This window comes from Dasypus novemcinctus, chromosome 17, assembly GCF_030445035.2.
Source record: "Dasypus novemcinctus isolate mDasNov1 chromosome 17, mDasNov1.1.hap2, whole genome shotgun sequence".
In the NCBI taxonomy this organism is placed as follows: Eukaryota; Metazoa; Chordata; class Mammalia; order Cingulata; family Dasypodidae; genus Dasypus; species Dasypus novemcinctus.
In genome coordinates this window covers 82984631-83002786 of record NC_080689.1, presented here as the reverse complement: position 1 = coordinate 83002786, position 18156 = coordinate 82984631, and the positions used below count along the sequence as shown (strand labels likewise).

At 39.7% G+C, this 18156-nt stretch overlaps 1 pseudogene and 1 gene segment (V, D, J or C); both read right to left on the bottom strand.

The window, feature by feature from the left end:
• LOC101421031 (keratin, type II cytoskeletal 8 pseudogene) overlaps positions 1-6992 on the bottom strand; it is a 55885-nt pseudogene extending 48893 nt beyond the window's left edge.
• Positions 6993-10898: 3906 nt separating this feature from the next.
• Positions 10899-11510, bottom strand: LOC101430294 (immunoglobulin kappa variable 3-20-like). The segment is given in 2 exon segments: positions 10899-11245; positions 11429-11510. Coding segments are annotated over 2 exon segments (429 nt in total).
• Positions 11511-18156: the final 6646 nt, after the last annotated feature.

Genomic DNA, 18156 nt, shown 5'->3' with positions numbered 1-18156 from the left:
TCTGATCAGGTATCTGCATAAATCTTTCTGGGTATCACTTATATATGATGTTTCACTTCTCCCTTTCTGCTTTCAGAATTTTCTCACTGTATTAACCATTTGTCATTCTGAACAGTACATATCTTGGATTAGATCTATATGAATTTATCCAGATTAGATTACACTGCACATTTCAGACATGTATAATCATGTCTTTTAGAGAGTTTTGAAATTTTTAGCTATTATTTCCTCAAATATATTTTCTGCCACTTTTCCCATCTCCTCTCCTGGACTTCCCATGACACATACACTGGTATTTCCTATGCTTTCACTCTACTTCCTGCAACCCCAAACAATTTTTTTCCACTCTATTCTCTCTCTGTTCCTCCTTCCTTTCATTTTCAGCTCTTCTATCTTCTACATCACTGACTATTTTTCCTGCAATTTCAAAACTGCTATTGTCTCTAATATTCTTCTTATCTTACCTATTTCGTTTTTAATTCCTATAACCATTTATATTTTCTCACTCAAATTCTTTATGCTTGCTCATTTTCTTCTTAATGTCTTTATCTCCTTAGACATATTGCCCGTCAACACCTTGATTTGATTTAGGAGCTTTATATGGACATCATTAATTAGTTATTGCAAATCCTAGGTCTTGTCTGGAGCTTAGATTTGTTCCTTTGCCATAGCCATGTCTTCCTTTTTACAGTAGGGTTTTTAATATTTTACTAATACCTTGACATTTAATTATCATGTTGCATTTATTCTGAGAGTTTCTCTCTCTTTTCTGGGATTTAGAATTGAGGTCCTGTTTCACTGCTCAAACCTGAACTATGGACTGAGTAACTGGGTGAAGAACAGTTTCCAAGGGCCTTGGGGAGGAAGGTAGTAAAGGTATCAAAAAATATATATTTTACTCCTTTTATGCACTTTCCTGGCCTACCAGCAGATGGCATACTTTCACTGATATCTCCACACACACACTAGGGTATTACGTGTTCATTGGAACCCTGCCCTTGTGGGTGATGCAGAATCAATCCTGGAGAGTTCCTGCTCTGGGCTGTCTATTCAGAGTGAAGTCTGACAAATCGAACTTGCTCGGAAGGAAGTTACCCTCCTCCCTTGACCAGTCACACCTCTCCTTTCCTAAGGAAGGAAGTATATTTCCTCCTCCTTGCATCATCAGCAAACAATCCAGGTCAGGAGGAAGGGTGTTTGAGAAGGCAGGTTATTTTTTTGTTCCCTGTTGGCTCCCAGGAAAAGCAATTCCGTGGCCCCACCTGACCTGGAATGGCATGACCCATTGAAAACGGTAGACCAAACTTCCTGGCTAAAAGCTGGATTGCCCTAGGCTATGTCCTTACCTCTCCCTTCACCTGAGGAGTTGGATCCATGTGACCCCTAATTCTGTTGCCTCCAGCCAAGGGCCAAAGGACCAAATACTGTCTGCTCTGAGGGTGAAGGATTAGGTGCCAGCAAATTCAGCTTTACTCAAGGATCTTCTTCACAGAATTTCCTTTTCTTCAACCCTTTCTCTTCTGGGTCCTGAACCCCCTTCCCCTGCTGCCCTAAACCATAGAATAGTATTTTGGCAATTTCTGTCTGTCCTCTAGTTGTTTTCTGTAACAGAAGTGATTTCTGTGCCTCTCTAATCTTGCATCTTACTGGAAGCTCTCCCATTGAACATTACATCACCAGCTCCCACACTTCTTGCTCTTACCCAGGTAACACACAACACATCAGGGTCCTGGGGCAGCCATACCATGAGAATGAATGAGTGTAGAAGGCTTGATTACACTCTGCCAGCTTTAACAACCTTCACAATCCTCATAGAATTGTACATGGCTTAGGACACTTGTTCCTCTGCTGTGCTCTCAACAAAATAAGCTCTCAATTACTATTATATTATTAGAAAATTAAGTTAATATACTGCAGCAGAAAATTCTGAATCTAAGAGAACATAATGCATCATTTAAAATGTGCTTTCTAATGGTTTCTAATTAAGTAACAGCACATAATTGGGCCATTTTGGAAAGAGGCATTATGCCTACTGCATTTTAAAATAATTTCTCAATTCTTCAAAGTTATTATTCTAAAGACATTGAGGCACTTTTAAATTTCTCAGCAGAAATCCAGAGGAGCAGGGACAGGAGGACCTGCATCTTTGAGATCATCTTGCTGCTCTGCCTGCATGATGCTGCTCAGTGCACATTGCAAAGTGCTCATTTATAGAATCTGAGCAGCTGACCTGGTCCTGGGGGAGCCTATACAAAGCAATCACTGCATGTGGAGAAAATTGTATGGGAAGTGAGTGCTGAACTATCCAATGCAAATAAGAGTTAAAAATATCATCACAGAGAGTCTAAATTTGTGACAACTCAGAAGCTTTAATACAAAAATAGAGTCTCTAAAACTACAAACAAGTATCTAATGAAGAGATTTTACCTTAAGTTTAAAATATATTTAGGATGGTAGGTTTGCTGATGTCGACCTGTGACCCTCTTCACCTCCTCCTGATCTCTGCAAACTGCATCTTCAACCTGAACTTCCTTTCAAAGTGACCGCCCCTTAGGACAAGACAGGAATGGGCCAAGGGGGCTAGCAGCAGGGCAATGTGGTTCCCTCAGATGTGAATTCCTTAGAGAGCACAGGAGCGGCCCCAGGCCTCTGTTTTCCTCCTTCTGCATCTCCTACCTCTACAAACAGGGCTTCATCTTACCAGGCTCCAGTTTCTCAGTGTTTTAGCTGGGCCTTTCTTAGGACCATTGCTGGGGTATCTGCTGTGCTGTGTGGTTAGGTCTGTGGGGGCCACGTGCTGCTACCTGCTCTTCAAGACTTTTAGTGAACAATTGGTGGTCTCCTGCTTTACTGGTAAAGTGGCCTGTGCAATTTCATTTGTGTACAGGCTCCATCCTATCATCCCTCGTCCCTCTAGATGCTCTTTTCTTCTGGGAAACAGCCCTTAAATTATCACCATTTCCCTAGTGATCTAATTTCCTGGGACATTATTTGAAAGATTTATCCAGCAACAACTGTAATTTGAATGGAACAAGAAATTTAATCATTGAAATAGTACAAAAGAGGGTTTCCTCTGCAATTTCTTGCTAATGTCCTACCTCTTCTACAGTCCAAGGGAAGCAAGCTGATGAACTGCACGGGAATTGCACATGGAGCTGAAATTCACAATGACTTCTGTGGTTCTGTTTGTGTTCGGATGCCCTAATGTCACCATGTTTATCAAAACTCTTTCTGATCTCATATCCTGACAAATAAGCTGATTGCAAACAGAATACTATGGATGAATAGCACAATCACTATCATTTAGATATGTTCTGGGGAAATTCATATCCATCTGTATGAGGAGACAGGTTTCTGAATCACCTGAATCCAATGACGATCATCACATTTTCTAACTTGTCATTTCTGTATTGGCATCTCTTTTACCTCCTCCTCCTAGGATGAGACTCAGCACACCAGGATATCAGTCAATGAACCCTCTGAATGGTCTTCAATTTGTCATTTACCAAGAAGAACATAAGAATAACTTTCTTTTTCATTTTAATTAAAAAAGAAAAACTTAGTTTCTGATATTAATATAATGTATTTTAATTACCATATAGTTCCCATTGTTCCCTGCAGCTACAGTATTGACTTGGCGGAGACCATGTTAATATGTCCAAGGACAGAAGGACATGGACAGATAAATTGCACAGCTCTGTGATCTTGTACCCTACAAGAGCAGCTCACCACTACTTACCAGAACTGATGTCTTGAGCTTCATCTGCTGGATTTTTCATCATGCCAAGAGCTTTAATCTAGGCCTCTTGCTCTATATCAATGCTTGGAGAACACTAACATTCAGCAGGAAAAGTGAATTCATAGACTGTGTTTTGGGGCATCTTATAATCCCTTTCACACCAAGGATTTCCTTTTAAAATTGGGTTTCTTTAAAAGACACTTTGTGCTGACATAGGTGGAGGGAAGGATAAACAAGGAAGTTTTGCAGTTACAAGTGTGTGTCCCTTGCCACTTAGCAGGACTCATAAATTCTTCACCCTTCTGATTTTGCAGCAATGTGCCTTACCACTTGTGAATTTACAGACAATTTCCAAAATAAATAGCTACGAATGGGTTTAGTTTCCAGAAGTAATCTTGGTGAAAGAATAATAATACATCCTTGTGGGTGGGGAAAAAAAGAAGAAAGAACGAAGACTAAAGAAGATTAGATAGAAGAAGACAAAAGAAAAGAGGGGAAGAGAAGAAAATGTATAACTTTGGGTCCAAATTTTATAAAAGTCAAGGACCAAAAAATGTTTAATTCTAAAGCCATTTTATCCTGTAGTTATTCAAGGACAGGCTATACAAGAATCTGAGTGATAAAAGACAGTCAAGAATTTACGCATGTGGGGTACATTATCCTGAAGGACCCTGCAATGTACTATGGGCTAGATGGACACAAATCACAAAGTAAATGTGAACCAAAATAAAAGTGGAACCTATCCTTCTGCAACAGAGAGGAACTAATAGGAAGGCTCTAGTTTTGTTGCAAAATGGATAGTAAAAGATATATTAGTGATATAAAGAGAAACAGAAAAGACAAGAGCTATCTGTAATTATTAGTTTGGTGCAAAAGTAATTGTGGTTTTGCATTTTTGAAATTGCCATTTGATATTGGCATATATTGTTAAGTAAATGTAGTTATGTTATAAATTGTTTTAATGTGCATTTCTCATTTCATGAAATTTTGCAATTGACTTATTAATTGTGGTTTATTTTATATTTATTTTAGACTATGGAAATGATATTAGACAAAAAGCAAATTTGAGCAGTTTTCTTATCTGAGTTCAAAATGGGTCAAAAGCAGCAGAGACAACTTGCAACATCAACAATGCATTTGGCCAGGATCTGCTAACTAATGTACAGTGCAGTGGTGGTTCAAGAAGTTTTGCAAAGGAGATGAGAGCCTTGAAGATGAGGAGCATAGTGACCGGCCACTGGAAGTGGCCAATTGAGAGCAATCATAGAAGCTGGTCCTCTGACAACTACAGGAGATGTTGCTGAAGAACTCAACAGCGACCATTTTATGGCATTTTAAGCAAATTGGAAAGGTGAAAAAGCTTGATAATTGAGTGTCTCATGAGCTGACCTAAAATCTTAAAAATCATCATTTTGAAGCGTCATCTTACTCTAGCAAGAATGAATCATTTTTTGATCAGATTGTGACAGGGGCAAAAGTGGATTTTATACAACCACCAGTGACAACTAGCTCAGTTGCTGGACCAAAAAGAAGCTCCAAGCTCTTCCCAAAGCCAAATTTGCACCAAAAAATAAAAAAAAGGCCATGGTCACTGTTTGCTCATCTGGCCGGTCTGATCCTCTACAGCTTTATGAATCCCGGTGAAACCATTACATCTGGGAAGCATGCTCAGCAAATCCATGAGATGCACTGAAACCTGCAATGCCTGCAGCCAGCATTGGCCCACAGAGAGGGCCCAATTTTTCTCCATGACAGCACTCGACTTCAGGAACACAAACAACGCTTTGAAAGTTGAACAAATTGGGCTACGATGTTTTGCCTCATCTGCCCTATTCACCTGACTTCTTGCCAATCGACTACCAGTTCTTCAAGCATCTTAATAACTTTTGGCAGGGAAAACACTTCCACAACCAGCAGGATGCAGAAAATGCTTTCCAAGAGTTTGTCGAATTCCAAAGCATAGATTTTTATGCTACAGGAATAAACAAAAATGTGTTGATTGTAATTATTCCTATTTTGATTAACAAAGATGTGTTTGAGCCTGGTTATAGTGATGTAAAATTAACAGTCTGAAACCACAATTTCTTTGCACTGACATAAAAACATTACAAAATTTTATAAAATTGTCTTAAATGACTGTTGGGATGCATACATACAAATTCTATAGAGCACTGTAAGCGGGGAACTCCAAAGAAAGGTTTTGATGAATTTCCCAGGAGAAACTGGTAGGCAGAAGTAGAGATGGACATTCTCTCTTCTGACTGCTTACAATTTACTGATGATTTAAATCTACACAGTAACAATTAGTCCAGTGGTTGCTTCACCAAACAAATGGGCATCATTACCTGGACAAGTTGACACATGAATCTAACCATCACAGAAGACAAGATTTCAAACCAGAGACAAGGAACACTGCCTCATGATCACCATCTGTTTGGTGGGCCTTATCTGGTAATATATGATAATCTACTTCTCCAATATAACTAAGCTATACTCATTCATAATACAACTAACTACTTATGATTCTTGTATTCCTTTTATCTGAAATATACCTATTAAATGTATCTCTCAGAGTCTAATGTCTTTGAATTATTCATATGCTGGTTGAGACCTGAATCCCAAAAGAATTGCTGCTAACTCCTCTCCAGTTATTCATTATATCCAGAATCAGACCCCTGCATTGCCCTCACAGCAAATACTATCTCTGAAAATGAGCAACAAGATACTTAGATGTCACCCTTAGCACTGTCCTTTAGGTCAGTTTGTCAAAAAACAAAGTAATTAGTAACCTAAAGTGCAGCCTCACCACCTACTGGTGATAGGTAAAATGGCTTCAGCTCCTAAGATGTCATAGAGCAGGTTCTTCATTTACTCCCACCCAAAATCAGTGATATTTCTAGACTTAAGCAAACAACATCAGGAACATTTTTAAACTTAGGACATTAACTTAGGAAGAAATAAAAAAGAAGCCCGACCTCATAACGCTTTCATTTTACTGGGAGGGATAGACAATAAATAAGTAATATCTCTGCATCCACTCTCATCCTGCTACTCTGAGATTTCCTCTCCTGTGTGCTAGGTGCGCTGTGCAGGTACCAGAGCTCTTTTCTCCTCTGACTTGCCTTTCTGGTTCAGGAAGCCAAGGCAGATCCATCAAGGTGGCACCCACTGCCCGCTTCCCTCCTTTCCCTCCTACTGGGATGGGCATGCTCACAGCACCCCTGTAGTGGTCACAGACGTCCCTGGGTGGCATGATGCAGTAGTGCCTCACTGCAGCTCCTGGTGCCTAGGGAGTTTGGCTCCCACTCTCCCTTCAGGTCCTCTGACTTTTGTAGGAAGAGAGATTGGACCAAGCTAATGGTAGAGTTGAGCAGGATATCTGCCCCCAGCTGCTTCTCAGGATCTCTAGGAAAGGGCAAAGTAAGCCATGAAATCTCCAGTGTCCCTGTTGTGCACCAAGCTCTGCCTAAACCAGAGGTTACCTGCAGACTCACCTAGAAATCATTATTAGAGTCTACAAATGCTCTAATAATGATTGTACTGATAAATGAACAACTATGTAATTAAGTCAAATACCATTGATTGTACAATTTGGATGACTTGTATGCTTTATTAGCATGTATCAATAAAATTTATTTGTTTAAAAATATGTAGCAATAAAATTGATTTTTAAAAATTGAAAGGGGAAGAACTCTTCAGGAATAAGAAAAAATCAAATTGAACACTCTAACCCTTTGCAATATTGTAACATTCCTCTTCAGTATGAATTTAAATGAATAAAAATAAATATCTTATTTTTTTCCTTTAAAATATCATTTTGTCTCCATTTGTAATTCATCTTTACATTCCTTTATTCCATATAGATCTGTGCTGTATTGAGTTTTCCTTTCAACAAGTTATAATCTCTGTCTGGTTCCCTCATATCATGAGTAAAATAAAAGTTTTAACACAAATTTTTTATATCCTTAGGAAAATCATGATTTTACTTTTTTGAAAAATATATTTTAACAAATCTATTTTCATTTTCCCTAATGCCTCATATTCTCACTTCCCTCCTTACCCAGATTAAATTCTGTGATGCTGCTTAATAATGAATCCCTTACACACATCAAGAAATCACTTGCCCTTCCTGTATTTTATTATCTTCATCCAGCAAAATCCTACCCATGGTAAAAACCCCACACTTCACATGCCCATATCCATGTCTCTGTGGTTGGAGAAATGTTCTAACTTGTCTCACTTTAAATTTATGACCACTCACCTCATAAGGGTGCTGAATCTTACCTTACAATCACACATAATTTCCCAGGACCCTTCACTCTCTACTCATTCTTTTTATCTTTCAACTTCTAACGTCCCCCACATGGATGAACATGCTAGTAAAACCTGGGCATTTATAATCTATAATGGGAAATCATAGTCTGTAAATTAGCTCACTTTATCATTTGTCAGCCCCTTCTTTTCTTTTTGGGACCCATGATATATTTTTTTCTCTCATTTCTCTTCCTTCCCTGCCTGAATAATTTACTGGCCTAACTAAAGAAAAAATAAGTACAAAAATTTAAAAATGTTTAAAAAAAGAGGATTAAGTCCAGAAGTCCCTCCTATGTATCCTCTGATTGAGGGATTCTCAAATGGAGGTTTTTCTCTTGTAGTATCATAAATATAGCATACCACTGTCTTCTTGTCTTCATGGTTTTTTGTGACAAAACAGCACTCTATCTTATTGGGTATCCTTATTCTTTTGCATTGCTTTTATCTCATTCTCAGAATTCTCACTTTGACTTTGGCATTTACATTTTGGTCAGTGTGTGTCTTGAAGTTGGTCTATTTGGAGTATTTTGAATGGGAGTACATTGGGCTTCTTAGACATGGATATCTACGTCCTTCAATAGGGTTGGGAAATTTTCTACCATTATTTCTTCAAATATTTAGTTTTATCCCCTTTCCCTTCCCTTCTACTTCTGGGATACCCGTGACATGTATGTATTCAAAATTTTTCATGTCATTAGTTCCCTGAGACCTTGTTCAATTTTTTTCATTCTTTTCTTCATCTGTTCATTTCTATGTTCACTTTCAGAGGCCATTTTTTAAGCTCACCAATCATTCCTTTTGCTTCCTCAAATCTGCTATTTGTGATTCCAATATTTTTTAATTTGACATATTGCACCATTCATTCCCATAAGATCTGTTTTTTTTTCAATGTATGCCTTCAAATTTTACATTGTGCTCATCCATTGTCTTCTTAATATCCTTAATCTCTTTAACTATCTCATTGAATTTACTAAGGAGATTTGTTTGAACATCTATGATTAGTTGCCTCAACTTCTTTATGTCATCTGGAGGCTTATCTTGTTCTTTTAACTGGGCCATATCTTCCTGTTTCTTAGTGTGGATTATAATTTTTGGTTGTGTCTTGGCATCTGGCTTACTAGAGTATTTCCTCTGGGTGTAGTTTTTCTCATTAGTTTCAGGTTTCCTGCCCTTTCTCCCTTGCTGATTGTGCAGTAGGAGCCAAGGATGCAGTTGGTGTTACAAGATATGGAGGCTGAAGCTGCCCTCATTGCACCAGGGACCAAGGAAGCTTCTCCCAACTTTCTCCTTTGCCAGGGGTAGGGACAAAGTCACAGCTTTGTGGAATAATACAAGTTGTGCTGGCCTAAACTGTAGCTGCCCAGAGACTGATGAAGCTTCACACCCCTTTCTCCCTTGCCTTGGGTAGGGGTGGAGCTGTAGGTGTGGGCAACAATCTATGCAGTTCAAGTCCAAAGATGACCACAGTTGCCCTGGTAGAATTCTGATTATTCAGTCTTTGTCAGCCAAATGTTCCTGTGGTTAACTTGATAAGCTTGTGCAGAGCCCGCCAGCCTCCTCCCTGCCAGAGTTGGGGCTTAAGCCTGGGCTAAGGCTTCAGGGGTGATCTGGGTGAAAAAACTGGTTCCTACAGTCATTATGATATTGTTCAGCCCATTTTCCCCTCACACTGGGGGCAGGGTCAAAATGGAGGACAAAGGCCTCTTTCAGACTTCAACGGTTTCAAACTTTAGATACTCTTAGTGTTAAACTTTAGTGAGCCAAATTTACTCATCAGTAGCTGCAAACAGTGGCCAAACATCTCTTCCCCACCCCCTGATTTTGGGAATGGAGCTTCCAATTCCAGCCACAGAATTGCACTGGGTGACTTGCATTGCCAACATCAGGTGATCAAATGCCTCTGAGACTTGGCCAGTAATTTCCTAGAGAGGCTGCCACAGGTCCCCCAGCTTCCTCCCTGTAGAGGTGGGGCTGGGGCCTAGGCTAGACCTGCAATATGGCCTAGATGGAAAGAAGCTGGTCCCCACTGCACTGTGATTTTTAGTCCTCCCTGCTTCCCCTCTGCCAGGCGCTGAGTTAAGATGCCAGCTACCGGCCTCTTTCTCACTTGAACAATTTCATACTTAATTGTCCTTAGGGTTATATTTTTGTCCAGCGAATTTACTTATCAGGAGCTGAAGTTGGTACCCAACCATCTCTTCCTCCCCCATATTTTGAAAGTGGAGCTTTCAATTCCAGCCACAGAGCAGCGGCCAAACTAAAATCAACATATTTCATTGGCTGAGCATCATCCCTTATAACCTAAGCAGTCTTAAATAAGTATAGTATATTAAGGCACCCATAATTACTATTTGATGGCAATAAGAAATGAAAATGATTATCTAACTTAAAAAGGAAGATAGAGTAGCAAATCAAATACTCCTTTGTGAAAATCAAGAAAAAGGCATGGATGGCAAAGGGTCCAGTGAATGAAATGAGTTAAGGAGGTAAATGACCTTCCATAGGGGAAGTTTTGAATGTGACGGATCAAGTATTTAATCTTGGGAAGGACCAGAGTTGGAAGATATTGGGGGAGAAGGTAGAATATGGAAGGGATAAGGAAAGAAGATGATAAATTTTTAAACATTAAGGAGATACAATGAATAGATAATCAATCCATCAGGTTGTAAAGTTTAAAAGACCCTAGCCTAGAGGTTCAACTCACCTGTCACTAGATCTGGCTAAGAGAAAAAAAGATTTCTATGGTACAGTCCCCTAAAGGATGTGGTTTCTCATACAGATGAGGGATGCAAACATACTCAAGTCTATTTGAGGAGGAAGCAGCTGGTGCTGCAAGACTCACGCCCTACAGCCCTGGGGAGGAGGTTTGTGTTCGAGGCTGAAGCACTGTGGGAGGATAGTTGTAACCCCGCTGACAGTAATAATCTCCCAGATCTTCAGGCTGGAATCTGCTGATGGTGAGAGTGTAATCTGTCCCAGACCCACTGCCACTGAATCGATCAGGGACCCCAGATGGCCGGTTGGATGCACCATAGATGAGCAGTTTAGGAGCCTGTCCTGGTTTCTGGTGGTACCAATGTAAGTAGCTGCTGGAAACACTCTGACTGGCCTTGCACTTGAGGGTGATGGTCTCTCCTGCAGATGCAGCCACAGAGCCTGGAGACTGGGTCATCACGATATCCCCACTGGCACCTTCAACCAGAAAAGAACATAGATCATACATTAAATTATGAATGTATAAAATATGTATCTAAATGTAAGTTTTCTTATTTATCATATATATTCAGATCTGCTTTAGATGAAATGGTTTGCTCACTCTGCATGTTAAAACCATTCTCAAAACTTATAAAGATAATACCCTTCTAAATCTCTCACCTGAGGCCCAGAGTACCAGCAGGATGAGCAGTTGGGAATGTGACATCATCTTGCTCATCCAACTGATGTACTCCGTCGGCATTTCAAGGGAAACTGCATTAATAGAGATCTGAGCAGACAACCAAGTCCCCGAGGAGTATATGCAAATCAATAGAGAGTATAAAGGCAAATGTACCTGTGCAGTGGGTTGTGAAGATAAATAATGGAAAGAGATAAAAATATCATGCACACAGGAAATGTAACTACACTCCTGCAAAAGGCAAGAAATTAATTTAACCCCACAACGGTCAACAATAGTCAGCACAATTCGGAAAATGAAATATTTTATCAGCAATTTTACTCTTTCAAATCAACTGCACCTTTGAAAACAAAAGGAATTTGTAAGAAAATACATGCATCTGTAAGTGTAATGTCAGAACTTGATTAAATGTTGTAACCATGGTGCCCAAACCTAGGTGAAATATACTCATATCATTAGATATATTAAGATGCAGTGCATGTATGGTGTATCTATCTCAGTCTAGATTTTAAACAGGTATTTGAAGCTCCTCTTCAACATTCCAAAGGCATCTTACTTAATATATACAAAACAAGACCTTCTTATTGCCCTTAATACAAGTAATACTCCCAGAAATGAGTCACCAGATACTTACAAGTCACCCTAAGAACTGTCATTTAAATCGACCACTTTCTAAAACCACTAATGACCTGATTAGCAGAACTGAAGTGTAACACCTCCACCTAGTGGTCATAGGTAAAATGGATTCAGCTCCCAAGGTCTGATAGAGCAGGTCATTTATTCCTATCCAAAACTAATGATACTTTTAGAACTAAGCAGATAACAATATCATGAACACTTCTAGGCATAGGACACTATTCTGTGGATAACTAGGGTATTAGTGAGTGGTGCCCCTCGCATTTCCACCCCTTGATTCCAGGATTGTGAATCCCAGCTAGGGGAGAAACAGCACCATAGAGTGAAAGTTGATTTAGAGCATACAAAGCTTCCTGGAAAGCATTGCCCCATCCCTGAAGGCACTGTCACCTAGTTGACAAGGTGAGCCCTCACAGGATCAATACACTAAGATGGAAAGATTCTGTATTTTGTTGGGTTTATCTCCCAACCTCTCTCCTCCAAATCTCAGGTTATTCATTAACAGCCATTATTGGAGTACAAAAAAGAGTACCAGAACTGTATGAGATAGCAACTAGTATTTGTATAATAAGTATATGAATGAAAAGATAAATAAATAAATGATATAAATCAATTATGTAAAATTTATTTACAAGTAAAACAGAATTAAAGCAATAAACTAATGAGTAATTTTAGTTTTTTTTTGCTATTTCATAAATTTGCAGAAATGAAAATAGGTCACCATAGCCATAAATATTCAAGGGGAAATAAATTTTGATACAGGGTAATGCTACCAAATATGAAAAATGTTTTAGGGATTGGTCTCTTGGATGCAAACAACAGAAATGGACTGGGTTTTGCTAAGCAAAAATGAAAGTATAAAATGAATACCCTTGGCTTACAGATCTGATCACAAGTTGGGGCAGCATAGGAAATGTGTTGGAAGTTAGATGGCATTAACACAGTCTGGGACATCACAAAAAGGGAAAGACATGATCCCACTTCTACCACAGATGGATGGTGGACACTCCTGATGGCAACATCAATGCTGGATGCCAGTCATGAGACATTGGAAGTTGAAGATATCTGCTGCCCCCATCATGGCAGAGGATTCAGTTTGAAATATTTTAGACTCAGAGATGCATATTAGAAAAATTTCTACATGTTATGTCCAAATTGTGTGAATCTAGCAACTATAAATAAATTGCTAAATGCAATTACTGTTTTCCATCTTAGTGTTATTAGAGAATGCACAACATATGACTTCTTCCTGCATATAAGTATATAAGTAAGGAGAAATAGAACCAGCAAGATGGTGAAGAGTAAGGAGCTCCTATAGTCAGCTCATGCTACAGGCAGTTAGTAATCACACAGAGCTATCTAAAGCACCTCTTGGGTGGCTCCAGGAGACAAGAAGGTCATCGCGCAACATCGTGGAAAGATTGGAAGGAGGATACTCCCCATCTGCAGAGAAGATTTAAGAGTAGGGCATTCCACATCCCAGAGGCTGGTGCCCATCTTCCACTGCCTAAGGAGTATTTCCATGGCTGGAATTGGAAGCTCCACTTCCCAAAAATGGGGAAGAAAGAGAGGGTTGTGTACTAACTTAAGATACTGATGAGTAAATCTGGTGGGCTATCTTATAATCCTTAGAAGAGGTAAAGTTTGAACCTGTCCAGGTCAGAAAGAGGCCAGTAGCACCATTTTAACTCCACCTCTGGCACAAGGGGAAGCAGCATGTACTGAATATCACAGTGCTGGTAGGGACTAGCTTCTTTCCATCCTGACCAAATTGCAGTTATAGCATAAACCCCATCCCCACCTCTGGCAGGGACATAACTGGAAAGGCATGCCCCAGTCTATCCAGGAAAATATAGGCCACACCAAGAAGGCTGGTGGTCACCCTGCTTGGGCACACAGGCCACCTCAGGGGCTATCCTGTGGCTGGAATTTGTATCTCCATCTCCCAAAAACAGGGAGGAAGAAATGGTTGACTGATTTCAGCTATTGATTAATGAATTTGGATCGCTAGAGTATAACTCTAAAAATAGCTAAAGTATTAAAATGTCCAAGTCAGAAAGTGACTGGTAACCTCCACTTTGACTATGAACACAGCATGAGGACAAGCTGGCTCACTGAAAATCACTGTGATTGAAGGGACAGGTATCTTTCAACCGGGTTGCCCTCAGTCCAAGCTAAGCTTCAACCCCACATCTAGCAGGGAGAACTCATCAGGCCCTGCAACAGTTTTTCCAGGTAAATGACGGTGCATTTGGCTAGCACTAACAGAATAGCATGATATGTACAAGACAATTGCAGTCACCTTGGGCCTGTAATGCATAGATTGCTCCCCACACCTGTAGCTCCATCCCAGCCCCAGGGAGAGGAGAAAGGTACTTAAAGCTTTATAAGTCTATCTGGGCAATCACAGTCTAGAACTACACAACTTGGATTATTATACACAGATGTAGCTTGGCCCAAACACCTAGCAAGAAGAAATGTGGAAGAAATTTCCTCAGTCTCTGGGGCACTGAGGGCGCCTTGAGCCTCCACAGCTCACAACACCAAGTGCATCCTTGGCTCCTACTACACAACCAGCAAGGGAGAAAGGGCAAGAAAACCCTAAACTAAAGAGCAAAACTGCACCCAGAATGAATACTCTAGGAAGCCAGACATCGAGGTACCAACAAAAAATTTCTACCCACGCTAAGAAACAGGAATATATAACCCAGAAAAAGAAGCAAGATATGCCTCCAGATGGCATAAAGGAGTTGAAACAACTAATTATAGTTGTTTAAGCAAATCTCCTTAATAAACTCATTGAGATGGCTAAAGAGATTAAGGATATTAAGTAGACATTAGATGAGAACAAAGAAGAATTTGAATGCATACATAGAAAAATAGCAAATCTTATTGGAATGAAATCAATAAATGAAATTTAAAATACACTAGAACAATCCACCAAGTGCAACAGGAAAGACCAAAAAAGAATGAAGGTCCAACAATGAGCCCTTGATACTAATGACTATTCTTGTGAGCTGTGCACTTGAAATAAGAACAAGGCCTAGAGCTGTAGGGCGCCTAAGAGTTACCTCCTGAGAGCTTCCATGTTGCTCAAAAGTGGCCAGTCTCAATGCCAAACTCAGCGTGTAAATGCGTTGCCTCCCCCCCCCCCCCCCCCGTGTGGGACATGACTCCAGGGCATGAACCTCCCTGGTGCTGAGGGATTACTACCAATTACCAGCTGATGATGTAACTAGAAAATGACCTTGAATAAAAGGGTCAACTCGGACCAGCAGAATATCTCAATCTACATATAATACCAGGAGTTAAAAATGCTTTTTGACCTGAATAAATGGTGGAAATGGAAAGGACAAATGAGTTTATATGGCTATGATACTCCAAAAAGAACCCGTAGGTTATCAGTGGGGTTGCCCTTATGCACAACTCAGCAGAGTACCAGAGACAGATAAAGTAGATACAACCCCAGGTATTGGTTCTTCTGAGGGCTTCAAAAACCCATAGGTTCTTTGGTCATGGCAGATCGAGTTCAGTGCCATCTTAGTTTGCCCTACTTTGGAATTTGTGTTTCTGTGTGATGTAGCTGGACTCAGATGTGATCTTTGTTCACAAGCTTCTCCTCATACTTTTACCAGAACTGTAGTTGGTGCTGGGGTTTAATGTATACCCAGGGGACCTGAATCTCTGGACTGACCATGTGATAGCCAGGCCCTGAGCCTCAACAGACTTGCAACTCCTACCCTCTGGTTTATTGGACTTACCCCACTCAGCTAACATGGAGGTGAAGAAGGTCAACCACCACACCAGGGAGCCAAGAGTGCCTACAACTGAAAGCAGGAGAATTGCATCTAGCATCCATGTGGAATCTAAATCCCCTCTTGATATAGATGTGGAGTGGACACAACCATTCCAAGGTCCACAGGATGGAGGACTAGTATATTGATTAGAGTGGACTTACTGATAATCTATTCATGAACTATTGTGATTAGTAATTCAAGAAAATGTGGCATTGGTGTGGAGAATGTGGCCATGGTGGCTGCTGGGGGTACGGAATGGGAGGAAGAGATGAGATGTGGAGGCGTTTTCAGGACTTGGAGTTGTCCTGGGTCATACACTTTTTAAATCCAGAGTTTAGGATTCACTTTCAGGTAGCCTGATAAAGAACCCTAATTCTAAAACAGAGTGCTGCCCCCTCAGTACCTACTACTCATGGTTTCTATATTCAGGGAAAAAGAATCTGAGACTCTTAAAAGGAGAAAGAAGCTTAGAAAAGAAAGTTCTCATTTATTAATTGGGAAACAGAAGGACAGTAAGTGAAGGGCATGGTCTAGTCATTTAGGCACAGAATTTAAATTTGAGACCAGTGCTCATTTACCTATGTTTTTGTTTGTATTTTTTTTCTTGAGGCCACCATCGAATGTATAAAAAGACTCCCTACAATGCTGAGGGAAATATTTCACTGATTGAAGTTGCAGTCAGCTATAGATGCAATCAACTGACTACATAACCCAAATCCTGTTATGGTTTTACTCAATGCAATAGTGAACTAATTACAGACATCTTAGGGAAGTAATCCATGGACCTCTGCAAAAATGGAGAATTAAGAGTGGTAGTTGGAAATGTAACCCCTTCGTCAAAAGTCATTTTCATACCCAACATTTTCCGTCATGTCATCCCTCAAGCCCCAGTCATGCCTCTAACCATTCCCTCCCACAGGCTGATTATCAACAATTTACAAGATGACTGAACTGAGAAGATTAAACAAGTAACAATACCTTATGAGTGATAGTCCCAGAGACAAAGATAGCAAATGTCCAAGCAATGGTCACACAGAATTAGTCAATGAGAAGATCCTAGAGGCCTCATGAGGTCTGAAGATATATTTCTGTGTGTTTATAGTCATCTGAAGGAGACCCTATTAAACAATCCTAATCCTGGGAACCTATATGAGGTACCTCATATATAAAATCTCTGCAGATGTGATTAACTTATAACTTCAGATGGGAGAATTGCCTGTATCAAAACCCTGGATGCCCAATGTCATCACATATATTCTTAAAGGAGGGACATTTGACAAAAAATAGAAAATAAAGTGGTATTAAGACAGTAAAGACAGGAATTAGGAGGCTTGAGAACTGAACAAACTCACCCACAACAATCAAATTATTCATTGCAATAAGGTTCTTAATATAGGTCTTATGTTTTATTTCTGTGGTGGAATCCTGACGGATTTTAGTACCAAGCATGGGTGGTTCTATAACAAATACCAAATATGTGGAAGCGACAATCAAAATGGTTTATGGGTAAAGACTGGAAGAATTTTGAGACCTCTTATAAAACATAGATTTCTTTAAGCAGAACATTGTTAGAAATATAGACATTTGCTTCCGTTGTGGGCTCAGAGGAAATGATGAGCTGTTACCTTAAAAAGGAAATATGATAATCCTTGTATATAGAAGCAGAACCTTGCTGAATTTTGTCTAAGAGTATTTTGCGTGAAAAGCAGAACTCGAAATCAATAAACTTCCACACTTAGCCTAGGAGATTTCCAAGCGAAGAGTTCACGCCATGTCCCATGTTCATCTTGCTACATATGCAAACTACAGAAGAAAGGGAAAATGGTAAAGTGAAAAAATAACTGTTAAGTAAACAGGAACTAGGAATTATGATTTGGGTAATATTCCATCTGTCTAGAACAAAAGATGCTAAAATTAATTTATGATCTGTAAAGAAAGAATGAACTGAACATAAGGTCCAGGGAGATTTGACAATTTTTGCAAGTTGAAAGACATTAGGCATGTGTATATGGATCACTTCAAACAAGGAGCAGAAATGAGGAACGGAGATGAGACTACCCTGGAAAGATCCAAGGGGGACCCTCTTGCCTAATGATATGTGAAATGGAGAGAAGACATGTGCACATTTAATACCTGATACTCCTTCATATCAGATATTAAATTTTCAAAAATATTTCACTTATTTTTTCTAATATAAAATAAAAACATATATAATGCACTGTTGTTACACTATTTAACCTGCCATACATACTTCATCCATCATATAAGCAATAGTC